Raw genomic sequence first — 27424 nt, forward strand, 5'->3', positions numbered from 1 at the left:
AATATACATATGTATTATGTATATATGCTAATGCCACCCCACACACACACACACACAATAAGATTGACCTCCCCTACTCTTCTTTCTTCTTCTTCTTCTTCTTCTTCTTAAAAAACATACTTTCTTTCCTTCATTCCATCTTATAAGCTAGCCAGCTTGGAATTAATGTCAAGTCATCCCTCTCCTCTCTCTCATTCTCTCGCTCTCACCCATGTAGAGAAGATAGCCTTGTAACACATCTTTCTCTTGTCTCATTCTTCATGCTTCTCGGCTCTCGACAACTATAGTTGTTCGTCATTGTCATCACCTATCTATCTATCTATCTATCTCTTCATTTCCTCTTGTTTGGGATATTGTGCTCCCTTTCTCGACTCCCATAGTCACCATTTCCCCCCTTGTCGTGGGCATCTTCGCCGACTACTCCCCCGTGTTCACACCATGGGCCGCACTTCCACCGCCTCCGATTTGTCGATTGGCCGACAACCGATGGCCGACATGGAGAGCGGAACGTTCGGCCAGCTCGTGGATTTCTGGTTCCGCATCCGGGCTCCAGTTGTCGCACCACTTCTCCAAATCTCCATCCACATATGCTTGGTCATGGTCATCATGATGTTTGTAGAGAGGGTCTACATGTGCGCCGTGATCGTGCTCGTGAAGCTATTCCGTCAGAAACCTGAGAAGCGATATAAGTTCGAGCCGATTCGAGATGATGTGGAGCTAGCCAACTCCGGTTACCCAAAGGTTTTGGTTCAAATCCCCATGTATAATGAAAGAGAGGTATTGATCACAATAATACTTCATCAATGCAAATGTTAATGTTAATGTTGCTAATGTTAATGTTAATGTTAATGTTAATGTTAATGCCAATCCCAATGCTTATAACATTGATGTTCATGTATTTATAGGTTTATCAGTTATCTATTGGAGCTGCTTGTGGGCTTTCTTGGCCTTCGGATCGAATCATAGTGCAAGTGTTGGACGATTCAACCGATATCTCAATCAAGGTAATAATTAGTTTTGTCCGAACTTATTATATGCTTCATGTTATTGCTCAATTCAATCATTTATTTAACCACGATGATGCGGCATTTCGTAATCACTTCAATATCATGACAATGAGATTCCCGGAATCTATCGGGGTTGATCATGGATCAATCGTGTGGGTACCCCCCCCCCCCCCCCCCAAGGAATATTGACACAAAGTTATGTGTTAAATTTGTAGGAGATGGTGCAAATGGAGTGTCAGAAATGGGCAAACAAAGGGATCGACATAAAGTACGAGGTGAGGGACAATCGGAGCGGGTACAAGGCGGGGGCTCTCAAAGAAGGATTGAGGAGAAGCTATGTGAGGGAGTGTGAATATGTAGTGATCTTCGATGCCGATTTCCAACCCGACCCCGAATTCCTCTGGCGAACCGTGCCTTTCCTTATGTACAACCCCGAGCTCGCCCTTGTTCAAGCTAGATGGAAATTCGGTAAAGACATCATCTAAAGTTACCACTAATGCATAGGCTCCAATCCACAATGTGTTTTAGTGTTGATCATTGTGATAAACTCATTGATCATGGTGACAAGCTCATTGATCATGGTGATAAACTGTAACAAAAGTTGTGTTTTAGTTAGCGATTTTACCATCATTTAATCGATGAAATGCCTCTTAATTCATCGTTAATGTGACGACTAGTCGTAGCGTAAACCGATGCTGAAACATTTCGAGATTCATTGCAATTAAGCAGTTGGCCTAAATGAATCGGATCGGATGCCATAACCTTAATAAATCCAATGGAATGTCATAGCCTAAATGAATCCAATTGGCCTAAATGAATCCGATCGGGTGCCATAAAATTAATAAATCCAATGGAATACCATAGCCTAAATGAATCCACTGGGATGCCTTAGCCCTAATGAACTCTATCCTGAAATTCATTTCTTCCTAAAGACTCCATCCATCCATCCAGTCAATCAATCCTAAACTCTATAAAGAAAGAACAATTAAATCTAATGCTGTATTGTAGTGTCATTTAATCAAAGCCAAAAGTATGTGTGGCGCTACTTATTATAATCCTTCAATTTCATATGTAAAGTAAGTGGGTCTATTTAGGGGCATGCTTTTAATTATATATATCTTCATTTGTGCAAAATTTAAATGCCATTTATAAATGTAAATTACTTATCTTGCTTTATTGTTTAGTTAATTTGCTTATTTCTTACTTCATAGAAAGCAAAGACAAAAACAGAAAACAAATAACAAATAAAAAAATTTGGTGCATTTGCTTCTTTAGTGTTATTTATTTAATAATTGTTTCATTTGCTTGATTAATCGAATTAATCATTTATGTATTTTCCTATGTAACTTATTTTATAATTGATTAAAATCATTCTAATTATTTATTTGTGTATGTACTTGCAGTAAATGCTGATGAATGTCTGATGACCAGGATGCAGGAGATGTCTCTCTTCTACCACTTCTCTGTTGAGCAAGAAGTGGGGTCCTCCACCCATGCTTTCTTTGGATTCAATGGTGAGCTAAACGCAAAAAGCAAAAAGCAAAAAGCAAAAGCAAGAAGAAACAAGACCAAAAACCAATGTTTAGTTATAGCTTGACTTTTTTAATATTGTTCAACTTGCTAGTCAAAGTCCCATCTTGACTATTTTTCTTGAGTCAAGAATGACACTATATGGTCTGTCCTTTCTCTTCTTCTTCTTCTTCTTCTTCTTCTTCTTCTTCCTCCTTAAAGGACAAACTATTTTTCATCTTCTTCAGCTACAATGATTAACCATTAATCTGAATTGACGGAATTAATCAATATTGATCATGAGAATTGTAACCTAATTTAGTCAAGTCAATATTGATCGTCAACAAGCTATCATAAAGTGACAAAAAAGAAAATAATTATATTGACCAACCCAGTAGATGGGGTGTCATTGTTTAATATTTGATTACCTTGTCTACTAGCTCATGGATGAATCGTGCTTAAAGAATCTTAATTTATAAGAATGATTTATTATTCGTTACGCTAATGATTAAGTGCAATTCCTTTTAAATTTCAAGACAAAAAACACATTCTAAGTTGTGTCAAGGTTCAAGTAATTCCTTCACTCGTAGTTGGATCCTAAAAATGGAGTGAATGTTCAAACCAAAGTCTAGATTCATAAATTTGGTTAATGTTTTGAATCAAAGCTTTGATACATCTCTTTTTTCGATTGCAAGAGCCAATGTTAAAATACATTGTTTTTATAGGTACTGCCGGTTTATGGCGCATTAATGCAATCAACGAATCCGGGGGATGGAAGGATAGGACTACTGTAGAGGACATGGATTTAGCTGTCCGGGCAAGTCTGAAAGGGTGGAAGTTTGTCTACCTCAATGATCTAGGGGTGGGTAAATCATAAAAACACAACAAAACACAAAAAAACCAAACTTTTGGAACAATTACTAGAATACCCCTCAGTTCTCAAAACACTACCTTCTAGAGTACAAAATTTATGCCTATGATCGGGAATTCATGTAGTATTTTGAAAATGCTTGGCTATTCTAGTAATTGCCAAACAAGTTCGGGGTATTTTAGGTGTTTTCCCCTAAATAGTGCATCCTTTTTGCTTTTCTAATTTTAATTTTCGAAGGCCCCTTTCACATTAACTACAGTCATTTCCTTTTTTCTTCTTGTATAGGTGAAGAATGAACTTCCTAGTACATTCAAGGCCTTTCGATACCAACAACATCGGTGGTCTTGTGGCCCTGCTAATCTTTTTCGAAAACTCCTCCCAGAAATCATTTCAAACCAGGTTAGGGAGAGGAAAGACTTTAATTGTATATTATTGCTATGCATACATACATGCATGGACAACTCATGGATTAATGCAATGCAATGCAATGCATGTATCCATACATGGAAGCAATGTAACGTGTATACCTACGTATATGGATGAATGTGATGTATGTGTGCATGCAATATATGTATGTACACACATTTACATATGTATAACATGTGAAGGATGAAATTATATATGTAATGCATGTTTCTATGTTTTATATATTATATATACATGTGTAAATGCATTCATGGATGTATGTATAAATGGGTAAATGCATGCATATACACATTTATGCATGTGTAAAATGTGAAGGATGAAATTTTATACTCTAAGGCACGTTTATATGTTTTACACATTATATACATATACATGTGTAGATGCATTTATGGATGAAAGTTTATATGTATGTATTCACATTTATGCATGTATAACATGTGAAGGATGAAATTTTATAATTTAATGCATGTTTATATGTTTTATACATGATATATACATGTGTACATGCATTCAAGGATGTATGTATAAACGACTGAATGCATATATGTGTGTGTTTCTGTAATATTACAACGTATGTGCCTCTTCTTAATTGATTTTGGGTTTTTCAGAAAGTTGGGCTTTGGAAGAAGGCCCACATATTGTACGCCTTCTTTGTCGTAAGGAAGATTGTGGCACACATTGTCACATTCTTCTTTTATTGTCTTGTCATTCCAACGACAGTGCTTGTTCCAGAGGTTCACCTACCACGGTGGGGTGCTATCTATATGCCATCAATCATCACTATCCTAAATGCGGCATGCACTTTAAGGTAACTTACCCCCCAATATAAAGAATTAGAATCACATGTTAGAGCACATTGTACAATACAAAAATGGGCCTTTAAACATTCCACTAAAACCTACATCCATGAGATTGCTTGACCTATGTTATACTTGTAAAACTTTAATATGGATTCAACGTTCAATGAATGGGAGAAAGAGCACCTTTCCCATAGTTTTAAGAAATGGAACAATCAAATTTCTTTTGTGTTTGAGATGATGTGTACTAATCATTGGTTCCTAAAACAATGGTGTTGAAAACAATTCGCTTGTAAATATGGCTTTACAAATACACTTTCCAAAACTCAAGGAGTGCACATTTGACTATTTAAAACAAAATATGGCTTTATGAATTCACTTTCTAGAACCCAAGGGTTGAATATGATGTCGTCGACTTTTAAAATATGGCTTAAAAAAATGTCAAATGTCAAGTGATAATGCTAACATTGTTTCCTTATGGTCAATCAACATCAAGGTCATTGCATTTGATCGTGTTTTGGATCTTATTCGAGAATGTGATGTCCCTACATAGAACAAAGGCGACTTTTGTTGGGCTTTTTGATCTCAATCGTGTGAATGAGTGGATCGTCACAGAGAAGCTTGGGGATGCCCTCAAAAGAAAGTTTGGCAAATTCGGAAAGAAAGGAACAATGAAGTTTGGGGAGAGGTAATAAATATGTTTGCACTTCATGTTCATTGCATTTCATTCATGTGTGCCTTTGCTAACCAGATGCTCATATTCATTCCTCTTTGGATTTTATATAGGCTACATATATTAGAGTTGCTAGTTGGGCTCTATATTTTCTTTTGCGCAGTCTATGACTTCAACTTTGGTCACAATCACTTCTATCTATACCTCTTCTTGCAAGCTGGTGCATTTTTCATAATTGGGTTTGGGTACATTGGTACCTTTGTACCAACTTAGAAGGGTTGTGCATTTGTTCTTTTGTCAACTACCATTTTTAACAGAATCATCATTGCAAATATGAGCCAGATTCTTACTTCGAAGAGAAGGTGATCATTCATGATGTTTTCATGGAAATAAAAAAATGGAGGAATTAGAGAATTGACACTCTCATCAACATCACAAGTTAATGTGTAAAGTGTTGGGAGTTACTTGTGTGAATGTATGATAGGAGGCATTCTTTGTTAGTCTTTCTTTCTCCAGAGTGAGGGTTTATGCATTCCTTTTATAAATAACGATAATAAGAAATGGCCAAGAAATTGTATCTTCTTGTAAAATTGGTCTACTTGCTTGGAGAGACTTATGACCCCTTGGGACATTGTACCCCTCAAAGATCAACACACTTATTGTCATTATAACGACTTTGTGCCACTTAAATGGAAATCAATATATTTAACCAATTTGTTGAAAATGCCCCTTTATATATGTTTTTGCCTCATGACGGGTTTCAACTTCAAATGGTCTTTATTTAAAATTTTAAAGTATAACGACATTTTCGCCGTTCCTATATTAGAAAGAGAAGGTACATCTTGTACATATAGCCTTAGGGTGTTTCTTAATACTAATGTAGTCTCCTTTTTTGGAAAAGAAAAAAGAAAAACAATGACATCTTGATATTTCTTTTGACCTTAGAAAGACGGGTTTTAAGGCCAAAATGGGAAAACGGCCGTCAATGTGCAACCATTTATGTAAGTATATGTATCACACTAAATGCATTATATAAGTGAGGAATCTCATAGAGCTAAAATATTATAATTCATAATGACATTAAACAAAAAATATTAGTAAACTGACATGATGAAAACCTCAATGATTATTAAGAATTGTTTGTTTATTATTTAACATGATCTACAATATACATGGGTCGCTTAAAATATCATGTTATTTAAGACACAATGTCAAATTTTGGCGCAAGCGTGTAAAGGTTTCATGCCGTTAACTTTATGGTTGACATCATTTTCTTGAGCTTTAAATTTATTCGAGGGTTTTTTATTTTCTTAAAATCAATCTATTTCTCGATTAAACGGCAATGAATGAAACTCTTAAATGCTATGCTTGTTATATAAGGATAAGAAGAGGGACTCCTTGTGTGTGACCTTATTGTTGGGACATTATCTGGAACTAGTAACAAGATTTGCGCACTTCGATGTAGTGATGTGTGCGCCAACATTTTGTTTTAAATGTGTGGTGAGTAATCAACATTTCGAGACCTATGAGATGAGGCCATACTTAAACTTGTGTATTTTAGCAAACTTTCTCAAATTTAGAAAACTGCAAAGATTAGTAATGCAATTTAAAGCTAGGTGTTTTAGCCTTGTATCCAGCCTCTATAAAATGTTTTCAAACGTGGGCCATTTACATGAGTAGACTTGCCATTTAGTGAGGCAACTCTAAAAAACCCTAGAACTTGCGTGATGAGAACCCTAGAAATCGTGTATTTTTATAAAAGTGATAAACATAATAAATATTTGGTATACTTCGTAGAATCCTGTTCACCAAAGAAAATAATTTACTAAAGAGATAATGATAATGTCTTTTCTTAGTCAAGATAAGCAATAAATTTTAGAGCTTTAAGTTCAAAATTTTTGAGAAAAGCCATAATGCAAAGCTCCTAGCATCCATTTAGATAGACAATTTTATATGTACAAAGTTCACTTGTTGTATTTAACATCAAATTTGAACACTTATACTCCCAAACTACAAATGGCAAAAGAATGAGAGTCTATGCACCACAAACTTGATGCTTTTGAGGATCATCCATAGCAAATTTGTGACATAGTGGGAAGCAGATTTTGTGACACCTTCACATTAGTGGAGGATCTCTTATAGAAAACAACTTTCTCCATCAAATTAAAGACATGGAGGTTAACAAGCTAAAACTCTAGAGACTTTGAGGCATCAATGCAATTCCCAAAATAGAAAGGGAAAGGAGCTTCATAATCATGTGAAAACACTTCCAAAACAAGAAAATTCTTTGATTCGTGTTTCTAATTGTATGCATCATACTTCTACTTAGGAGTTGGCAACAGCTCGACTCAAGCCTAAACCGAACCGTTAAAACCGCTTTTAAATAGTTTAACGGTTTGGTTTAGGCTTGAGCTTCCTTAACCGGTTTGAGTTTGGAATGGCAATGGCTCAAGCCGAACCGAACCAATTTGGAACAAACCGGTTAAGGCTTAATTGTCTTGGCTAAACCGGTTGAGGAACTAGTTCTATTCAAGTTTGGAAATTCTTAAATCGGTCAAGGCTTAACCGGTTTGGTTTGGACAAGGCCAAACAAGTTAAGCCAAAACTAAGTAGTTGTCGATACCTACTTTTGCTACAAAGACATCCCAAACCAGTTAAGCCGAAACCAAGTTGTTGCCAATTCCTACTTCTACTGCAAACATATCCCAAACCTATCTTTCTAGACCATCGAGACTCATACATGCCTTGTATGAAGATTTATAGGTTCTTGGGGTGTGTAAATATCAATCATTCGATAGGCATTACATTAGAACTAGTTGAAAATCATAATCGCCAATTTTGTAGGGTCTTCCATGGGTTACATACCTCTCATGTTAGATTGAATGGGGCATATCAAGGAATCCACAATAATTTGAGCACCAAGCCCCAAAGAAGCATTGATAATTGTATTCAATGGTATTTATACAAAGAAGCTTGCTTAATGATAATAAGACACAACCAAGGTCAAGACTATTCTTATCAATCATGGAGAAAGCCTAGCACAAAATCATGAGAACCTAAGAGGATGATATTGTCCTTTCACATCATTCTTATTATAAGTATAACCATACAAACAAATGTTGAAGGCTTTTTGTATGCAACTTAAAGGACCCTTTAGGAGAAGTCTTTTAAGAAGTGTGGTGTTATGATAATATGATTGATTCATGGAAATTTGGCCCCATTAAACTTCAATCAATATTTTCTTGTCCCATTTCCTTTAGGTAATGGAGACCGGTATCATGACGCATAGTTGGATAAGATTTTTACCAGAGTAATAGCAATTGACTTCAAAAGATGTTGTGTTTGATTGTGATCCTATGCAATATGGATTTTATTGTGGCATGAACAACATTTATAATGTTTTGGATATACAAAGTGGATGATGTTAAGGAATGGAAACAAGAAATTGTATCGATATAATTAGATACGGAGAAGGCTTACAAACATGTAATTACTTGATTATTTCCCAACTTATTTTTCATATGGGTATTGGTGCAAGGATATTAGGCTTCACTTGTTTCCAGTTGAGAACTGTAGTATCACATTTTATGCTAAATTGTGAAGAGACCAAGATGATACTTTTGAAATGTTTTATGACAAGGTGGTCTTTTAAGCCCATTATTGTTTGCCATTGTAGACTCTAGTTTAAGTGTAAGATCATGTAAATCTAAGGACATGTTTGTTGCTTGTAGTGAGATTCTATGACCTTAGGCCTAGTCATTTTGCTACTCAAGTTGAAATGGTTGGAGCAATATTTTTTTCCATTACTACCTTGGAAAAAGGAATCACTTGATCGATTGACTTGTTCACTGAAGTATACATATGAAAGAAGAGTGAAGGGTGGGTGTTTTTTAAAAATAAATAAATAAATAAAAGGTTCACATTGATATTAATGGAAAGATGCCCTAAGGCTACAAGGAATTCATACAAGAAAACATAACCATTATACCCTCATCAACCACTCACCTAGATCCCACAAAAGGTGATCAATGGGCTTATCCTCATAAACCCACAATTTAGATAAGCTATTTATATCATTTGGATATGGATTCAACATCCACTTTTTACCATTCTTCCACAATATATCAATAGGCAACATACTACCTTGAGTTACAACATCCAGAAAGATAGAATGAAGCTGTCAAGAAGGCAAAACCTCGAAGTAAAGACATTAATGAGAGTTTTTATAACCCTCAACAAGACATGTAAGGATGAAAACATGCCATACCAAAATAGACGAATTTGAGAAGGTTGAAAGGAAGACATCGTAAACACTCTATCCATCTTTGCATACATAATGTTCCTTGCCCAAATTGTTCTACAAACATGGTTTTTGTCTTCCACCTTCAACGACGAGAAAGTCGACCAATTCCTTACTGACCCAGCTTCTCCTCTATCAAAATCAACCCACTTCAACCTAGTTCGCTTCCCTAACATTACCTCTTCCTTTGTTAGAAATGGTGGGTTCATTATGAGGGACTTATGAACCCATTCCTCCGTACATGATGGTAGAGATTTAACCAAATTATGCTTCAAATCCCACCATACCTTCATGATACCTCTAAAAATTTTAGCTTGGCAAAAAATATCAATGAATGGAATGAGTAAAATCTCTTAAAAACCACCATCTAATATTATTTTTCCAATTGCGAGTGAAGGTTAGGTTTGAGTTGGGTTCCATGGAAAATGCAACTTAAAATGCTTAGGGTGAGAAACCCTACTAGGAAGATCATATGAGTCCTCAAATATTTACCCCCTTAATAATGTTTTTTCCTTTAAATGCTCAATATTTATGGTTTAACATTTCATCAAGGGCTCCTTCGTTGGGACTGTTAGCATTCTGAAACACTCTTATGCTCAACATTTATGGTAACTTTAATCGAGGGCTCCTTCGTTTGGATTGTTGTTAACATTCTAGAACACTCTTAGTTTCCATGGAAAGCGTTGCATATAAATATAACACTTCTCTTTCTTTCATTCTTTTCTCGTAATAACGTTTTGTCATTGAAATGCTGAACATTTATGGTAGCTTTAATCGAGGGCTCCTTCGTTGGTACTATTAGCATTCTGAAACACTCTTAATGTCCATGGAGAACGTTGCATATAAATATAACGCTTCTCTTTCTTTCATTTTTTCTTAAATTCCCACAAAATCCTCTTCAAATTCTTGTTATTTCCCTAAAACTACCCCTTCAATTCATGTTATGCCTTAGAAAGTGCATTTGAGTTCTTCATGGTTTCCTAAATGCCCTTGGTAAAAAGAAAAACTAGTTCGGACATAACATAAGCGCAATGTGTTTTAACCATATAATGGGTCAAATAGCATATATAATTATTTTATTAGAGGTTGACAAAATCATATTCAGAAATTTCAAATAACTATAAGCTCGAAGGTATTTGGGGTTAAAGTACGTAGACTGTCCTATTTATTATTATTGTTGCAAAACATTTACATATATATTAAAGGCAAATCTTGCACATGGGATGTTGCTGTACTCCAATGAATATGATTAGATTGACCCAAAGTGTGTGTGTGTGTGTGTGTGTGTGTGTGTGTGTGTGTGTGTGTGTGTGTATAAATGGAGGTTTTTTAGCAATTACATACGACTTTACATACATATTACACTAGATCGCATATAAACTTTTGAAGTACAGTATATTATATATGTGTGTGTGTTTGGATTTCACACCAAGAGAATGTTTTTAATGTAATCGCTAGGTAATCTCTTGTACACTTGAGGAAACTGTAACTACAATAATGAAAGTTCATTTATCCATAGTCAACACGACAAGGTCCTATCCTTTGTATTTTTTAAAGATATCATATTATGCCCAAAATTTGGATACACCCCCATATGCTAGAAAGCATAATTTAATACTATGCAAAATTATAGCTCCACAAACTGAACCATTTATTATGAGAACTACAGGTTTAGAGCTAGCATAATTAGAATTTAATCAATTAAGTGGATGAGAATTTCATCACAATATAAAAAGGAAAAATATAGGGGTCCCGAGTGATAATGTCTATATGAAAGTAATTGGTATAGTGATTATTGTTGCGAGCAAAATGACTAGTTAGGAGATCAATGTCATTAGTGGTATTTTGACAAAATGATTATTTTGCACAGATCAAATGCTAATTCTAGTAATTTAGCACTAAACCAAGATGTTAGTAATCAATGGGGTAGTTGTAAATGTCAAGGTGAAGGATTGATTACATGTAAGATGTCTCACGGTATTCCTTTTTGGTCTTCCACTTCCCTTAGTTGTGGTTTTCGGAGGTCGTCATGGCTACAACCACTGTAATGTTTTTAGTCTTGTCATTTCGTCATGTATGCAAAATTCTACTAATGAAGATTTTTTTTTTGTAAAAAAATAAAAAGTGAAGGATTGATTTTGTGAAAGAATGATAAAAGTCCAATTTTAAGCATTTGATATCATTTTTTAGGGAAGACATAAGAAAACACCCCTCATATTTTAAACTATACTATGCAAGATAGACAAAAAACAGTTAACTTAATCTACACTAATGTTAATGTCACCTTTCTCTAGGTGTGTGACATGTTGCTTGCTTTTAGCCCTCATTTAGATGTGAAATGCATCTAAAGAGAGTGAATAGAGGCATAATGTGTTTGAGAGAGAACGAGAGAGACAGGGAGGGTGATGACTTAAAAAGGGAATTTCTTTCGGTGAGCAAGTGGTAGGTGAGCGTGTTTTCGTGAAGACAAACTTTTGACCTAGATTGGTGAGCTTATAAATGTGTGTTTTCTTTTGTAGAGAGAGAGAGAGAGAGAGAGAGAGAGAGAGAGAGAGAGAAGCGAGAAAGATGATGATTGTGCTCCTACTCGTAACCTTTGCTAAACTTTAACGATCACATTGACTTTCATTCTTTTTAATATAGATAGTGATATGAGCATTAGATTACATTAAGTACATTACCTTTTCTTACCAAGGTAAAACATAAATTTTCAATATTAAAGGCGTAGTTTTGATATATGTGGGATCATATAGTAACAAATCTTACTTAATCATATGAAAACTAAGATTAAGCACATGATTTAAGTTCCTAAAGTAGTTTTCATGTTATTGAGAACCTTGCTTTGAACAATTGAATCTAAGTAATAACTTGAAAACAAGCAAGCACGCTTTTTGAGCTTTTGATAGATGTGACCACCTCCACCTCCACCTCCACGTATATCCCCATCACTTAAAATATTGACTTTAAGATCAAATGTTGTCCATGATACGAGAGTAAAGTTGAGATTATGTTAAATGTATAAATATTAAAGTCTAGGAGTAAAACTTCTTTGATCATTTCCTTCAAAGCCATGCGCTAAAGTATGTACACTTAAGTGTTCCTCAAGTAGCTTTGATATGAACCATTTTCTTATACATGGGTACTTTTTGACTCTAGAGTTGGCTAGTGGTTTTTCCCCCATGTAACCACATATACATGATATACTCTACTCATCAATAATATCCTCATGAACGTCATCATTTTCATCAATACCTTGGTTTTGCATTCTCAAAAGCCTCTCATCATCATGATCTTTGTTGATCATATATATTGTTTGCTTCAACAAGGCATAATCCCCTTTCCCTTATTCTTCTAATGAGACAATGATTTGTATGTATATAAACCAATTTCTCAACATGAGCATGACTCAATTTATTTCTTATTTTTGCATGTATCAATGCGAATGAGCTCTCAATCATGTATATGGTAGCTTGCTTAATTAAAACCTTAGCCTAATCATGTATATGTGAATAATGAATCCACTGACACAAACATGCAAAGATACCATCTACAGACCAATGGTAAAGAAGCTCTAACATCAATCCTAATATGGAAGCCTGGCTGAATTACAACCTTAACCTAAATAATCATGAACACACCCATAGGTTAAATTGGAACCAACAAGTGGATGAATTCCTTACTTCTAGGAGCATTGGCAGTTGCAACAACCTTCTCCTTCTCTTGTTTCACTTGATAAAGTTGAAATGGTCGATTGAAATATGGTCGAAATTAGAGTTTTGACACAAATTAGGAATTTCAGCCGAAACCCTAATTTGCAGGCCGAGAACAAGATGCAGGGAGAGGCGAGGATGTAGGCGTCACACAGGATGTAAGGGGAGGCTTCTTCATTGTTCGCTTGCTTGCTAGGTAAGTTTAAAAAAATAAAACGAATACTTTTACATCTATTCGTATTCGTATTCAAATGCATTTGCGGGGGAGGCCCTACGAATGTGAATATGTCAATCTATGGTTTTATTTGCAATTCTAAGTCTCTTTTTCATATGGGGGATGCCCTTCTCTAAAAGTTCTTGAGAAAATATATGCAGCTAATTCATAGTGGTCAACTATATTGAATCATCCAAGTATGTTTCAACATTGTGTTCATATGTGTGCATGAAGGGTTGTCCCCTCTAGAGAAGTATTTTCAACATTTTTTGGAAAAAGAAGAAGAAAGAAGTAGGTTCAACATCTTTACTTTGAGGTCATTTAATTGATTATGATCTCTAAAAACCTTTCAAGAATGAGGAATGTTTGGTTTGATATCTCTAAGGAGAGTTTTAAGAGCAAGGCTCTGAATGAGGCTGCCAGAGCTTATTAGCTTCCTGTGGCAGCTGAACCAATCGCAGAAAACTTGTTTTTTCCAGTAATGCTGGTTCAGTTTTACACGCCCTAATCTCACCGCTAACATGAAGATATGCCTCTATGATCACCTTCATGCTTGGGTTTATTTCTTTCCAATCCATCGGTTGCATCTTCAAAAGCGTGATGAGATTAGGCATTGAAACGCCAAATCCACAATACACATGATGACTCTGGATTTCTTTTTTTAATTGATACTAGGCTGTGTACATATGACTGTTATGTGTGTGTGGGTACATATATAAATGTTACTCGACTTACATTACAACATGAATAGAACTTGCATCATGGTCTGGTTAGTTTTTTGTGATTTATATCAATCCCATCATCCCAGAAAGCAAACTAGAGACAACTTGATTCTCTGGCCAGAGTTTCTGAAGTCAACTAATGAATGCAAGATCAATACTAGATTCTCACACCCTTTCCCCTTGATGAAATCACACCCTCTTCTCAAACCCCCTCTCTAATTGGGCAATTTGTCAGCCTTGTACAGCAACACAGATAAATGTACCTAAACCTCAGAGAATTCATTAATCTTGCAGTTGTGCTTGATTTGATTTTGATTGTTGAAATCCTTCGCAAGAATAACTAAGCCAATGTGTTTCAATTTAAACCGACAATGTTGCTAAGTTAATGTAATCAGCTTGCGAGTGTCATGAGTCGTTGGCATCTCCCTCGCTCTCGCACACAAATGCACATTCTTGTCAAGTTAAAGCAAGGTGCTCTCAAGTTGTAAGGCTATCGATAAAGACGGATTTGAATATGAGCAGCTCTACCCAAGTAGTATGTAAGCTTTTGCATTTTGAAATGTTCGTAATGCAAGCAATCTATCATTAAACATCATCTCAGTAAAGATTTACTTAGTTGAACATGTGCAAATACATATACCCACATACATACAATACATGTATGCACGTTTGCATGCATTATATACAATTAATTACGAAGATGTGTATGTATATGTATTGTGTGTGAACATGGGTAGAAGCCGAAGGAATGGCCCTTTTGTCCGGACACATGGGAAACGGACTAGAGATAACTGACCAAAATCAGAAGAAAAGAAAAGCAAATAAAGCTTTCTCTTTTTGTGCGTTTTTTTTTACTTGAGAGAAAAGGATAAGCGACCTATATTGTAGTACACTAAGCACAACAAATAAACGCAATACATAACAAGAAAACAAAAAAGCAAAAGAAGAAGCGAGAGAAGGGTGAAAGAAGGGTGAAAGAAGAAGAAGAAGAAAGAGGAAGGAATAAAGAAAAGAGTCATGGGCCATGGAAAGCTTGAGAATGTCCTCATAGAGAAGAAGGGGAGCAGGAAAGATTGCTTCAACAAAAGGAACAGAGGAATATTGAAGAAGTTGTACCAACTCGCATACATATCAGGATGCGGTGTCCACCTTGTCATCCAAGCGGAAGACGGGAACATCTACGAATTCCATCGGAAAATGAACCCTCTCCTCCAGAACACCATATTGCAAGCCTCCCTCCTCAATTCCTCTTCCATGAAGAACTCTTCGTCTTCGTCTTCATCTATGTCTTCGTCTTCGTCTTGTCCTAATCCATTGTTATCCAAAGTTGTCAATGTCCCCAACACTAGCAACTCCACTAGTAGTACTCCTAGGCCTTCAAAAATTACTAACAAACGTATGTTCTTTAACGGAGTCAAAACCATGGACACCGGCCTCACTATATCACCCCAAGAGAGAGTTGCCATGATGAACCCTTCTTCGTGCTCTTGCTTCGATTGTCGGAAAGGCTTTAGTAATCGGTTTGTCGAGTGTATCGACCCTACCAGCTACATGGACAAACCTTTCATCAATAATATTCAATGTCCTAGTTTCCATGGTCATGATGATGTGATAACCCACCCCATCAACCAATACTCCTCACATATTGACCAGGACATTAGTAAACTCCCTTTCACTTATACAAGTCCCAGTTTGCCCCACTACAACTCTAGCAATTTCATGGGCCGATTTGCAACACCCTCACCACATCCAGGTGGACTACTTCCTCTGGTAACGACGGCAACTCATGATGCATTAGAAGATCGCTGTGAATTAGAATTCGAACAATCCGGTAATTCCAAGATCTTTCTCTATCTGAACTCTCCCTCTCTAATTACCTCATGCTTTTATCACCTTATATATGAAACTTATCATCATGTTAACTAATATCATCATTAACTAGATATTAAGGTAGTAGTAACTTATCCCATAAGCATGCTCATGCAATAGGAAGCCATCGCAACCAAGTCAAGTCAAGTTAGTCTCCAATCTCTTCAACCATTAAGCAGTTTTGATTGCATTTATGTATTTGGGTGGGGTCTCCACTAACTAGGCTTTGGGTCTAGACATGTCTAGGGTTTAATTAGGGTGAGCAAGTTCTTCTTCTTCATACGTTTTGTCTTCAATCAATTAATGTCTACATATCTTGGTACAATTGTACATACATATAATCATAGGATTAATGGGGCTTAGGGATACAAGGTAATTATTTGTGAGTTATGTTTGTGATTATGACCACGAACATGACCCCATATTTTTAATATTACTTTGTCTCATCCCAGAAATTACCAAATGTGATGAACAACATGAAGAACAATTGATTCGGTATAGGGATGATGGGGTGGAGAACTCATTGACGCCAATTGTGGAGCTGCCCAATATTTCCCATGAAGACATCATGCTGAGTACTAACCTACCAACAAAAGCTTCCTTCATTCTTTCAGAGGAGTTTGTAGCAGATGGAACACATTTCAGAGGAACCGATACAAGTTTCACTAGTGAAATGGACACAATCAAATCCTATTTTGGCTTCAATCCATTCAATGACTTTGTGAATGCTAGTGATTCTTTACATTTCCATAGTCACGTGAAGGAGGAGGTTCATGGTGGCATATTTAAGATTCCTTAATGGAAACCCGTGGGTGTAATTTACAGAAATGACTTGTACATATAATGTATCATATTTTCATCTATTGATACACTATTACTAACACACACTTAACCTTTTTTTGCGGACAGAATAAAATCCATGCTTACATTGGTGGAATGTCATAAAAAGCTTGTGTAACATGATTCTTCTATTGGCTTTGATTTGACATGTTTGCTTGTGAGTGCATACTTGACTTGATGTATATAATGCCTCGATCACTCACAAAGGCCCACTTATTGATTGCAAGTATACACTGCTTCGATATATATAATGCCCCGATCACTCACAAGGCCCAATTATTCATTGTAAGTGTAAGTTGTGGATGGGACGTTATACTTTCCTCGAATATATGAGAAGGTTATATATTGTGTGGGTACGAGCGATAAACTTTTTCAAATGTTTTGAATAGGACTATTGGTGTTAAGCAAGGATGCCCACTCTCACCAAGTCTATTTGGTCTATGCATTGATGAATTGGAAGAAATGGTTGCCAAGTTTGTAAAGGAAGAAAGTGTTGAAAATGTTGCAATTGGGAATGTTGTCATTATGCTTTTGCTATATGCAGATGTAGTGCTTTTTGCAAATACTTTAGGAGATGCGCAAAAGCTTATGAAAGCATTGCAAAAAATTTGCATGCATACTAAATCAAGTGTCAATAGCTCTAAAACAAAGATTTTGTTTGTCAAGAGCCAAAAAAAAGATAAGTCATGCATTATGTACGATAATGAGCTATTTGAATGTGTGGAAAGCTTCAAATATCTTGGTCGTGAAGTTCTTTCAAATCATAGATGGAACGAATGTGTTACACGCTGCTTAGAGGTGAGAAAGCAAGCATATTATGCATTTGAGAACATATGCAATCGTGGAGATATTAAGTGTTGGGTCCTCAAGAAATACCTTTTCGACACTCTGGTGACATCGGTGCTTCTCTATGGGGTGGAAGTATGGGTTGCTAGCATCCCTAAATCGACTTAGAAAGAGTTTGAAAATGTCCAAAAACATTTTCTTACAAAGTTTCTACAAGTTAAGAAATAAATGTCATACATCATCCTCCTCCATGGCCATGGAAAGGGTTGTTGAATACATGCTTAAGGTTCAAAAAAGTCCCTCATATCGACTTCCTAGAATTGCATGGGAAGCAAGCAAAAGATCCAAAAGACGCATAAAAGCAAAATTCTGTGTTCCAGTTGGATGCAAGATATGAAAAGGTGGTTTGGTAGATGGGATGCAACACATTTGCTTCATGATGCATCACTAGATTCCTTTGTAAATGAGGCCTTTTTGCAATGTCAATGTATCATGACGTGGGAAAAATGTGGAGGCTCACGTTTCACACATTATACAACACATGTTGCACCTAACAACAAAACCATATTCTGCGTGAAATGAGGAAACCATACACATCAATACATGTTAGAGCCCATTCTGTTGTCTTCCATTCGAACCATTGCTTCCATCCAACTTAGCTCACATCCATTGTGGTGTGAGATGGGGAGTTGGGGCACAAGTGAGGAGAGCGGTCAATTATGCACACTTTGCCCTAGACAAGTTCGAGAGTCTGAGTATCACATTTTGATACAATGCGTTGCCATTGATCATATTCGGCCATGCTTTCCACACATGTTCGACCAAGCCCAATCCTTGCACAAATTTCTCTCACAACCACCATGCACAATCTTGCTTACGACATTTATTGGTAAAGTTCTTGATATGTGAAATATAATGTTTTTGGTCTCATAGGTCATATTTGACCTCCAAAGACGATAATATAATCAATCAATTAATCTCTCTCTCTCTCTCTCTCTCTCTCTCTCTCTCTCTCTCAACAAAGGATATTAAGTGGCCTTCAATTTGACAACAGGCCAAAGGGAGATTTTGTTTTAGTTATTAAGCAAAGTGGCAAATCCAATCACAAAGGGTTTGGTGTTCACACACTTGTTGGATCGGTCAGCAATCTCTTGATTGTTTCTCTCTTGGATCTTATCCTTTCCTTAATTGTCATGAGCATAACTATGCTTTAATTATGTAGCTTCAGGTTTCATATAAGAGCAAGTGAGCGCCCGTTTGGCACAGATTCTTAGTCTTGATAGTTGTGGTTTCGACATGGCCTCAAGATTTGGTATATAAAGGGTCAACAACATTACACTTAACCATTGTAAGCAAGAATTAACGGTAGTTTGTGGTCCATTAAGCATGAAATGCATGGATCCAATCCCATGGTTCAAGTTCAAAGATGCAATTGTACTTACACTTCAACTGCCTTAAGATGCATTTGGGCCTAAGAATAAGTTTGAAGCATGAAAAAAAAAAAATTTAATGATGCATTTGGGTCTAAGAACAATTTGGTGCTATCAGTTAGATAGATAATGCAAAAATTGTATTACTTTCAGTTTTATACTGCATCAATAACTCCTCTATCCGGGTGGAAATCAGTCCACAAGGACCAGTTGGCCCACTAGACCAAAAGTTGTTCTCATCCAATTGTTTGATCTTGTCTTCTTGCACACCAATCTATCATATACATATATTTTCTTCAAAGTGCCTTCCGTGTTGCCATATTCAAACCAGTGTAAAAATCATTATCGCTGATATATCTCATACACTCTAATACTTCATCGTGTCTTTATTAACAAAAGTATTATTCCACATAACAAATTGCCTAAGACTTAATACTAGCTTGGAATCCAATGTTCAAATTACTGAATTTTATTACAGATATCTATTAGCATAGGAACCAGAAAAAGGAAGAGCATACTAGCAGTCAAAGCTTGCCTCATCTCTCCAAAACGTGAAAGCCTCATCATCATCCTTCAAAACACTCTACCATAACGGATCAATAGGCAGCTGAAATCTGGCAAAAAAGTGAATTGCAAATTGCAGTAAGGCAAATAAAAATCTGCCGAATGACTTATTTACTGGGAAAATAAAAATTTGCCTAATATATCCATGCACTTACTGCTTAGTTGAAAGTTCCCATTCTTGACATGTTCGAGAAGGCCATCATCATAGGACCCAATCTACAAGAAGGAGACACTCATCATACCATTCCTTATGCTGAATTGGTCAACAACTATTCATAAATAAGAATGTGGGGTCTTGTGTACATAACAAGCTAAAGTGATCAAATATGTATGTGGCAACAACTTTCAAAGAAGCAAGGACACAAGCAGTTGAAAGAGAATGGCAACAAAACGCTACCACAAACATCCAGATGATCACACTCACCTTGCAACACTAAAATAAAAGGGATGATGACTAGTACAACCTATACTTATAAATGCCCTCCTGTTAAATCACACATTTGCATATCTTCGATTGCATCAAGAATTTCCATTACCTCTGATAGCAGAAGATCCTGCACACAACTCAACAACTAAGAGATGCAATGCAGCTAGTTTTTATAGCAAAATCCTTAATCACTTCAAACTCTGATGTCCACTGCTCCAGGACTTCCATAAATTCATCCCCACATTTCAGATATGGCAATTTTATGGCAATTTGACTTCCATGACACCTCTCTTCTCCATACCAGGTTGTTGGGATTTTACCCAAGCATTGGAGCAGAATCTGATGTCCACCAATTATTGTACCCACAAATCTACAATGATAAGATAAAAGAATGTTCTACATCCTACCCATACAGTAGTCAAGGTTTGTTCCATGAAATTGTTTACCTACTTACTGAACCGCACAAAGTTTAATTGTCATGGTGCCTCTCAATTCTCAATGACCTGACGTTCCGACTAAAACTTGGCATTCTTCTACTATTGAAGTGTATCTAGACCCAACATTTTGTCCTATTCTATGATGTTTATTTGGGCTGAATTCTCGGAAGCCCAAGGCAACATTTTCCAGATTGCTATTCCACTGGGAGTTGCTACAACCACACCCCAATGAAAACCCTGTGTATGGTGTAGATCATGACCACGTTCATCAACCACTATATCAGTGTACTTGACCCAGACATTCAAGAAAGCATTCAATTACAACAAAAACTTTGCATTCTCTTGATAGACTTAGTGTCCAAAACACCCAAATACCATGAAAGCATTCGATTACAACAAAAACTTTGCATCCTCTTGATAGATTTTGGGTCCAAAACACCCAAATACCATGATCACGACAAACTCTGAATGGACCTAGCTTTTGATGCAATGATAAACCTGATTGGGTGCAACTAGCCGGTCTCTGGAGTCAAGCCCAAACACTGCCATCTTCTGAGATTTGAGACCATGGCTGATACAATCTTCATACCTTACATCTCAATGAGTTGTCCATCAACTCTACACCAACCAAGTCTCAATTTTCCTCTACTTATTCAAACTCACACAATAAGCCTGCATCCCACAGATCACCATAGAAATTCCCAGCCTCCCCTGGCGCCAAGTTCCTTTTCCTTGATCATCCATTCCTTAACATCCACCTTGCAGAAATCTAGGGTAAGTCTCCCCTACTACCCACATAGCTATACCCAAGAATGTGCAGTCATTAGATCTGGGGAGGAGGGGGGATGCTACAATTGCACTGGGTACAAGCATCGACGATTAATTGCAGAACTTTGTAGGCGATGAAAACCTCTACAAAACCTTAGGAAATAGAGGTACATAATGCCAAAAGAGGCACCAGAAATGGGCCAAATATGTAGATAACTCAAATGTAAAGAAGTATAAAAGTAAAAGCATAAGCTCTTATAGGCGGACATTGGGCATCCCTGACGAGGTGCCCAGTACCTTCTAGAAGGGTCTCTAGCGTCTCCACATGCTTGAGAAGATCAAGCTATTTTGGTGGCAGATCAGCCATAATGTAATCCCCGTTGGCGAATGGATAGGTAAATGTGGAGGCCTAATAGCTTGCCCACTCTGTTCTGCACGTATTGAGACTTTACAACATTGTTTGTGGGATTGCCCCCAAGCTGAGAGGGTATGGGATAGGGTGACCCGCCTCCTAGTTGCCTATGAAGTGGAGAGGACGACATCGTGGAGCGTAGCGGCTTGGATCAATCCTTGAGTTGATAGTTGAATGGACACCTTCAACGCAGACATCTAATGCTATGAATGCCCCGCGTTTCCTGAAGATTTGGATGTTGATCACACGCTTCACCCTTTTGTCTGTGTGGAAAGCACGCTACCTAAAGGTCTTCCAAGATCTAGTATGCCCCTCGAATGAATTGATTATGGATATATGGCTTGCGATTATCAGTTGTCTACAAGGGTAGTTCAACGAGGTTTGGGGCCACTCTAACAACGTGGTCACTGCCCAGTTATGTTTTTAGTCGAAATGGAGGAAATAATCGAAGGTGGAACTACCAACACCCACACTGGCTATTTCCTACTCGCCTCCAACCCTCCCTCCGTTGAAGGCAAGAGAACGAGGCTTGGGTTGGCCATCGATGAATGTCACTAGTTTATAGTGTTAGGTACCTACCTACATTGAGTATAAAGTATGAGAGGATATGTTTGATTTTGATTACAATATTGTAGACAAGTATTCTTGGTATTATATGAGAGATCATACTTCCAATAAGAATGTCTTGAGGAACCCACCTTAGCCGTTTAGATGCCTTAAACTGAACATAAACGCTATCTAAACAACCACTTAAAGATGAATGGATGAAAATGCACAAAATTGAGTGCACACAATCCCAATGCCGCTTATTCTAGAGGAGACTCATTGTTGGATCTGTCTTGGCACTTGGGTATTTGTCTTGAGGGCTTCAAGAAAAAGAAATGTGAAAGGCCTTCCAACTAGCACGAATCTAAGAGCAATATGATTGGAACCACACTACGACTTGGGAAGAATTTTGGACAAGCACATTTTGTTAGTTGGAAAGGTTTCAACATTGCGAATGATCTTATGGGGAAAAAAACTTTATAGAATAAACACATAATTCTTCCTTTAGAAAAGGAAAAAGACTTGGAAATAAACTAGACACCCAAAATCAAATCTATATGAGATTGTTGATGACAAAAGGAATTGTGTTTCACCGCTATGATGTAAAAAATGTCTCTATGCAATGATGCCATGTGTACAATTGTTTTAGCTTGGACTTATTATGTACATGCATGCAATGTCGTCCACAATTGCAGATGCAAATAGGCAAAAAGCTTTTAACACTTATCATACGTCCCTTTGGAATGATGCCACATGTGTAAAGTTTTCTTTAAACGATGACATACGTGGACAATTCTCTCTCATGAGTAAGGTCACTAGGGCTCACATGTACAAAGCTTGTTCACACTGCAATCACCCGTACAAGAGATGGAACCTTCCTTTGACCCTAATGGGCAAATCCATTTCCCTCAACATAGCACATGCTTCTTTTCCAAGGGAAGGATTGGTTGGGGGTAGATACCAATTGATCTTCAAACACACGCACACACACACACACACATGTTCCACTACCTGTGTAGTGTAGTTAATGGGTGACCATACTCCATTGTCAAACCTATATGTAAGTAGTGTTTTTTACACACATTTATTAATATAATTGTGTGTTTTCACCGAGAGAGAGAGAGAGAGAGAGAGAGAGAGAGAGAGAGAGAGAGAGAGAGAGAGAGAGTGTTACGGGCATGACCATATAATATCCCGTGGTGAGAATTAACTGTAGTATTCTTTACACTCTGAACCACCACGAAACAGAGTCTCGGCGTAGTCAAAAGATGATCAAACGAGGGTAGCTAGGCCTCTTATTTATAGCGATACACAAGGCCCCCAGGCAAGTTCACACTTGGCCTAATGGGTTGTCTCAATCCCGAGGATTAAAAGTAATCCTCCCCTTCTTTACACTCTCGTTTAACCCTCACACTTATCCACATGTATAGAATACTATGGTAAATTCTCACCACGGGATATTATATGGTTATGCCTGTAACAGAGAGAGAGAGAGAGAGAGAGAGAGAGAGAGAGAGAGAGAGAGAGAGAGAGAGAGAGAGAGAGAGAGAGAGAGAGAATGTGCATTCCCCACGCGGTCTGTCTAAGTATTGACGAGGCGTAGAATGAATGAGATTGAAGATATCTCGTGGTGTGATCGATGAGGACAGAGCTCCAAAAAAAAGAGGTTCTACTGACCGATGCGATCCCTAGAGAGAAGCTCATACGAGTTACGTACATAACAAGGGATCCGGCTACACACGAAACTACAAGAGTCCATGTCGGTAGGCCCGAAACACACACACACACCACACTCACATTGGCAAGAGTGAATGAATGTAGCCATGGAAAAGTATTTGTCTTAAGCTATGAGAGAGAGAGAGAGCCTTCCACTTTCCCCTTTGAAGAGATATAGTACATACATACATACATACATATTGATATATCATAGATTCATATGTATGTATGTATATGTCTCTCAATTTTCCTCCTTGGGCTTCCCCTGTTCCACTTGTGTGTCAAAATATCCCCTTCCCCTGTTTCACCCTCTCCTCTCCTTTCATTCTCAGAAGAGACATAACTGTCAGTCCATGGAGAGCTGCCTGCAGACCTTGCCATCCCTGTCATGCCCCCTCTGCATACCCTCCTCCTCCTCCTCCTCCTCCGCTCGCTCGCAGCTTCGACCTCATGTCCCAAGCCATGGCTCCCTTCCATCGGTGATACCCCTCAAAGTTGGGATTTCACCCTCTCTTAGCATCGGTATATCCAGGTCTCTGAAGAAATCAAGACGAGCCGTACATGTTCGTGCTCTCGAACCGAACCATCATCATGGCTCCGATGCCGTTCCGGACGAGACGAACAAGAAGAAAGAAGATCTGATCAGGGACCGAGATGTGGCTATGAAGGAAGATGATACATCCAAGAAGGATGATGCAGCCAAGAAGGATGGTGCTGTCAACATGCATGATTTAGCCGACAAGCAAGGTGTGATCAAGATGCGAGACTTGGTCAAGAAGGCAGATGTGGTCGAGAAGGCAGATGTTTTGGCCATGCAAGGAGTGGTCAAGAGTCAAGATGTGGTCAAGAAGCAAGACATGGTAAAGCCTAGCCTAGTTGTGAAGGTTCTTGACCACATTGATAAGGAAGGTTGTGTGTTCGGGCCGAATACTGCACCTGAAGCATGGGATAATGGTTATGTGGGTGCTCATGTGGTGAAAAGATATTTGAGTGATGAGGAAGAAAGATGGATCATGTGGTATAGCGGAAAGCCGAGCTCTTGTGAAGATGGAGCCCAAAAGAATGAGGTAATGGGCATAGCCGTTTCTTCGAATGGCCTCCACTGGAGAAGAGGAGATGGTTTAGTAGAAACTTATGGACCGAGTAGTGACGATGTCGGCAAGGTTCTGGGCTGTAGCCCTAACTGGTGGGCATTGGACACGGAATTCATTAGGCCTTCATCCGTGATCATTATGTCAAGCTTGAAAGGCACAGTTACGGCCGGCGTTTACTGGTGTTACTACACCGGCGGAGGCATCGATTCCGTCGAGATTCCAAAGCCCAACAACTTGCCCGCGAATCAACCCGAGTTCGAACACCGCGCGGACAGTGTCGTGGTGCGTAGGACTCGTCCGGGCCTCGCCATGAGCCATGATGGGCGAGCTTGGCTGAAGATCGAAGGTGAGGATCATAGTGGGTCGCTTTTCGATGCCGGCACCAACGAGAATAAATGGGATTCCTTGTTTATCTCCGCCCCCCATGTTGTTCAACATGGCCCAGATGACTTGAGGATGTACTATCATTCATTTGATCAGAACTCGGGGTGCTTCAGCGTGGGCTATGCGAGGTCCCGGGATGGCATGAAGTGGATTAAATATAGGAAGGTCCTCGGGGGCAGAGGGAGCTGCCATTCATTCGATGAACTTGGTGTTAAATGTTCCCAAGTTATACCGCATCCCGACGGGAATGGATATCTAATGATTTACGAGGGCGTGTCTAGAGATGGGAGCATTGGGTTTGGCCTGGCGAGGTCTGAGGATGGGCTTTCAGAATGGGAAAGGTGCAACGATGGCAGCCCTATCTTCACCGTAGCCAGCAAAGAGAATGCATGGGATAGTAGAGAAATACATAGTCCTTGTTTGGTGCATATGGGCGGGACTGAATGGCGCCTTTACTATCAGGGTATGGACAAAGATGGGAGGACAGGTATCGGGATGGCCGTGTGTACCGACCCTGAATTGCGTGACTTTAAAAGGTTCCATGGATTGCATATGTGTTGATGTGTGCTGCACAAATTGAGCATGTTGAGGGAAGCATGCCATTCCAAAGAGTGGAATATATTTTACTAAAACTGGTCTTAGTCTTGTAATGTGGATTAGTTACTTACTCAGCTCTGTATAATATCACCTTCCCTATCTTAGGGAGCCATTTGTATATACTTTATTGTTGTGTGACCACAAAATCGCCGGAGAACTTCGGTGCTTTGGAATGAAATTAATATATTGTTTGTATAAAATCGATATAATCATGCAAAAGTCTGCATTTTTGTAACTTGCCGGATAACTTTGGTGCTTTGGAATGAAATTAATATTTTGTTTGTATAAAATCGATATATTCATGCAAAAGTCTGCATTTTTGTTCATGTTGTAACTTTACTCAAATACATTAGAGCTATAAATGGTTTGTTATTTACATGGGTATGGACAATTTTCATTACTTTTGAGACAAATGTGAATTATTGTGAATCTATTGAACTTTTTGAGCCAATTGTAGCCACTCATAAAAATTACTGGTATATTATCCTTTCATGAATTGTCATAGACCAAAATTTTATTGGACATAACACACGCATTGTCTCATCTATTTGAGTCTCTCTTGACTATTGTAAAATGACTCGTTGAGCACAATTTTGTTTATCAGTATTTGCAAGAAATGCCTCGTTTACCTCTTATGTCAAGAATGTTTTGCGACATGACAATACAAAAAATAAACAACAAATATAAAACCATGAAGCATACATCGAAGTCCTCAATTCAACCTTCATTATGGGCCATTGTATTAGATAATGCGTGAGTACTGATTTATCGTGATAGCCTCAAATTTAATCATGTTTAACCTAAATAATTTGATTTAACTAGCGAATAATTATGGCAACAATTTCTAACGTACCTTCTCCCATTTTTGCATAGCAATGATAATTTAATTACTTACCTCTCTATCATTTCCTAAATATATATTTACTTAGTAGTGCTCTTGTTTAATTTTGTAGTTAAAACATAGCCATTATAATTTGGAAGATCCTTGACATGATTAGAGAAAACTACTCGAATTGGCATCATTGGCTCTTTTTATTCCTCTCTAACGATGGAAGGCACCCTTTTGTTTTCTAAGGTAAGTAATATTAACAAAACATTGATAAGCTTGATGTTTTGGTTTGATCTTTGTATATTAATGACAATGATATTGTAGTGACTTAGTAGGGATTTCCTTTTCTCTCAAAGAAAAAAGATTGACGAAAATTAAAAGAACTTTTGAGCTTTGAAGAATGTAAGGTCAAGTTGTTAATCATCATATTCTATTGGGAGTTCATACTACTTTTGCCTACATGCCTTGGCAAATCCTCACATCATAAGAGTGTGCT

At 37.7% G+C, this 27424-nt stretch overlaps 2 protein-coding genes and 1 long non-coding RNA gene across 3 annotated transcripts; 2 read left to right on the forward strand and 1 right to left on the reverse strand.

The window, feature by feature from the left end:
- The first annotated feature begins 209 nt into the window (after positions 1-209).
- On the forward strand, positions 210-5952 carry LOC147859370 (glucomannan 4-beta-mannosyltransferase 9-like). Its single transcript, XM_087325615.1, has 9 exons — positions 210-777; positions 906-1004; positions 1223-1475; positions 2411-2521; positions 3242-3378; positions 3673-3786; positions 4422-4621; positions 5107-5298; positions 5397-5952. The coding sequence occupies exons 1-9, from the start codon at positions 439-441 to the stop codon at positions 5554-5556; spliced, it is 1605 nt and encodes a 534-aa protein (XP_087181741.1). The 5' UTR covers positions 210-438; the 3' UTR covers positions 5557-5952.
- Positions 5953-19330: 13378 nt separating this feature from the next.
- LOC147859371 (uncharacterized) lies at positions 19331-20945 on the reverse strand. Its single transcript, XR_015530317.1, has 6 exons — positions 20883-20945; positions 20338-20737; positions 20143-20272; positions 19874-19934; positions 19690-19768; positions 19331-19428 (listed from the first exon to the last, which is right to left on the reverse strand). It is a non-coding gene; the product is annotated as an uncharacterized LOC147859371 (long non-coding RNA).
- Positions 20946-24339: 3394 nt separating this feature from the next.
- LOC147859372 (uncharacterized) lies at positions 24340-26217 on the forward strand. The gene has a single exon (XM_087325924.1). The coding sequence runs from the start codon at positions 24378-24380 to the stop codon at positions 26061-26063; it is 1686 nt and encodes a 561-aa protein (XP_087182050.1). The 5' UTR covers positions 24340-24377; the 3' UTR covers positions 26064-26217.
- The last annotated feature ends 1207 nt before the right edge of the window (positions 26218-27424 follow it).

This window comes from Azolla caroliniana, unplaced genomic scaffold, assembly GCF_043228905.1.
Source record: "Azolla caroliniana isolate FFs.n. ecotype wild unplaced genomic scaffold, voAzoCaro1.0.p SCAF_10, whole genome shotgun sequence".
Classification (NCBI taxonomy): Eukaryota; Viridiplantae; Streptophyta; class Polypodiopsida; order Salviniales; family Salviniaceae; genus Azolla; species Azolla caroliniana.

Bases quoted from the DNA above. Each gene is read 5' to 3' on its own strand.
- LOC147859372 (XM_087325924.1), top strand. From the start codon at position 24,378: ATGGAGAGCTGCCTGCAGACCTTGCCATCCCTGTCATGCCCCCTCTGC.
- LOC147859370 (XM_087325615.1), top strand. From the start codon at position 439: ATGGGCCGCACTTCCACCGCCTCCGATTTGTCGATTGGCCGACAACCG. The intron at 3,379-3,672 runs GTGGGTAAATCA...CTTCTTGTATAG, and splicing joins TCTACCTCAATGATCTAGGG to GTGAAGAATGAACTTCCTAG. The intron at 5,299-5,396 runs GTAATAAATATG...GATTTTATATAG, and splicing joins ACAATGAAGTTTGGGGAGAG to GCTACATATATTAGAGTTGC.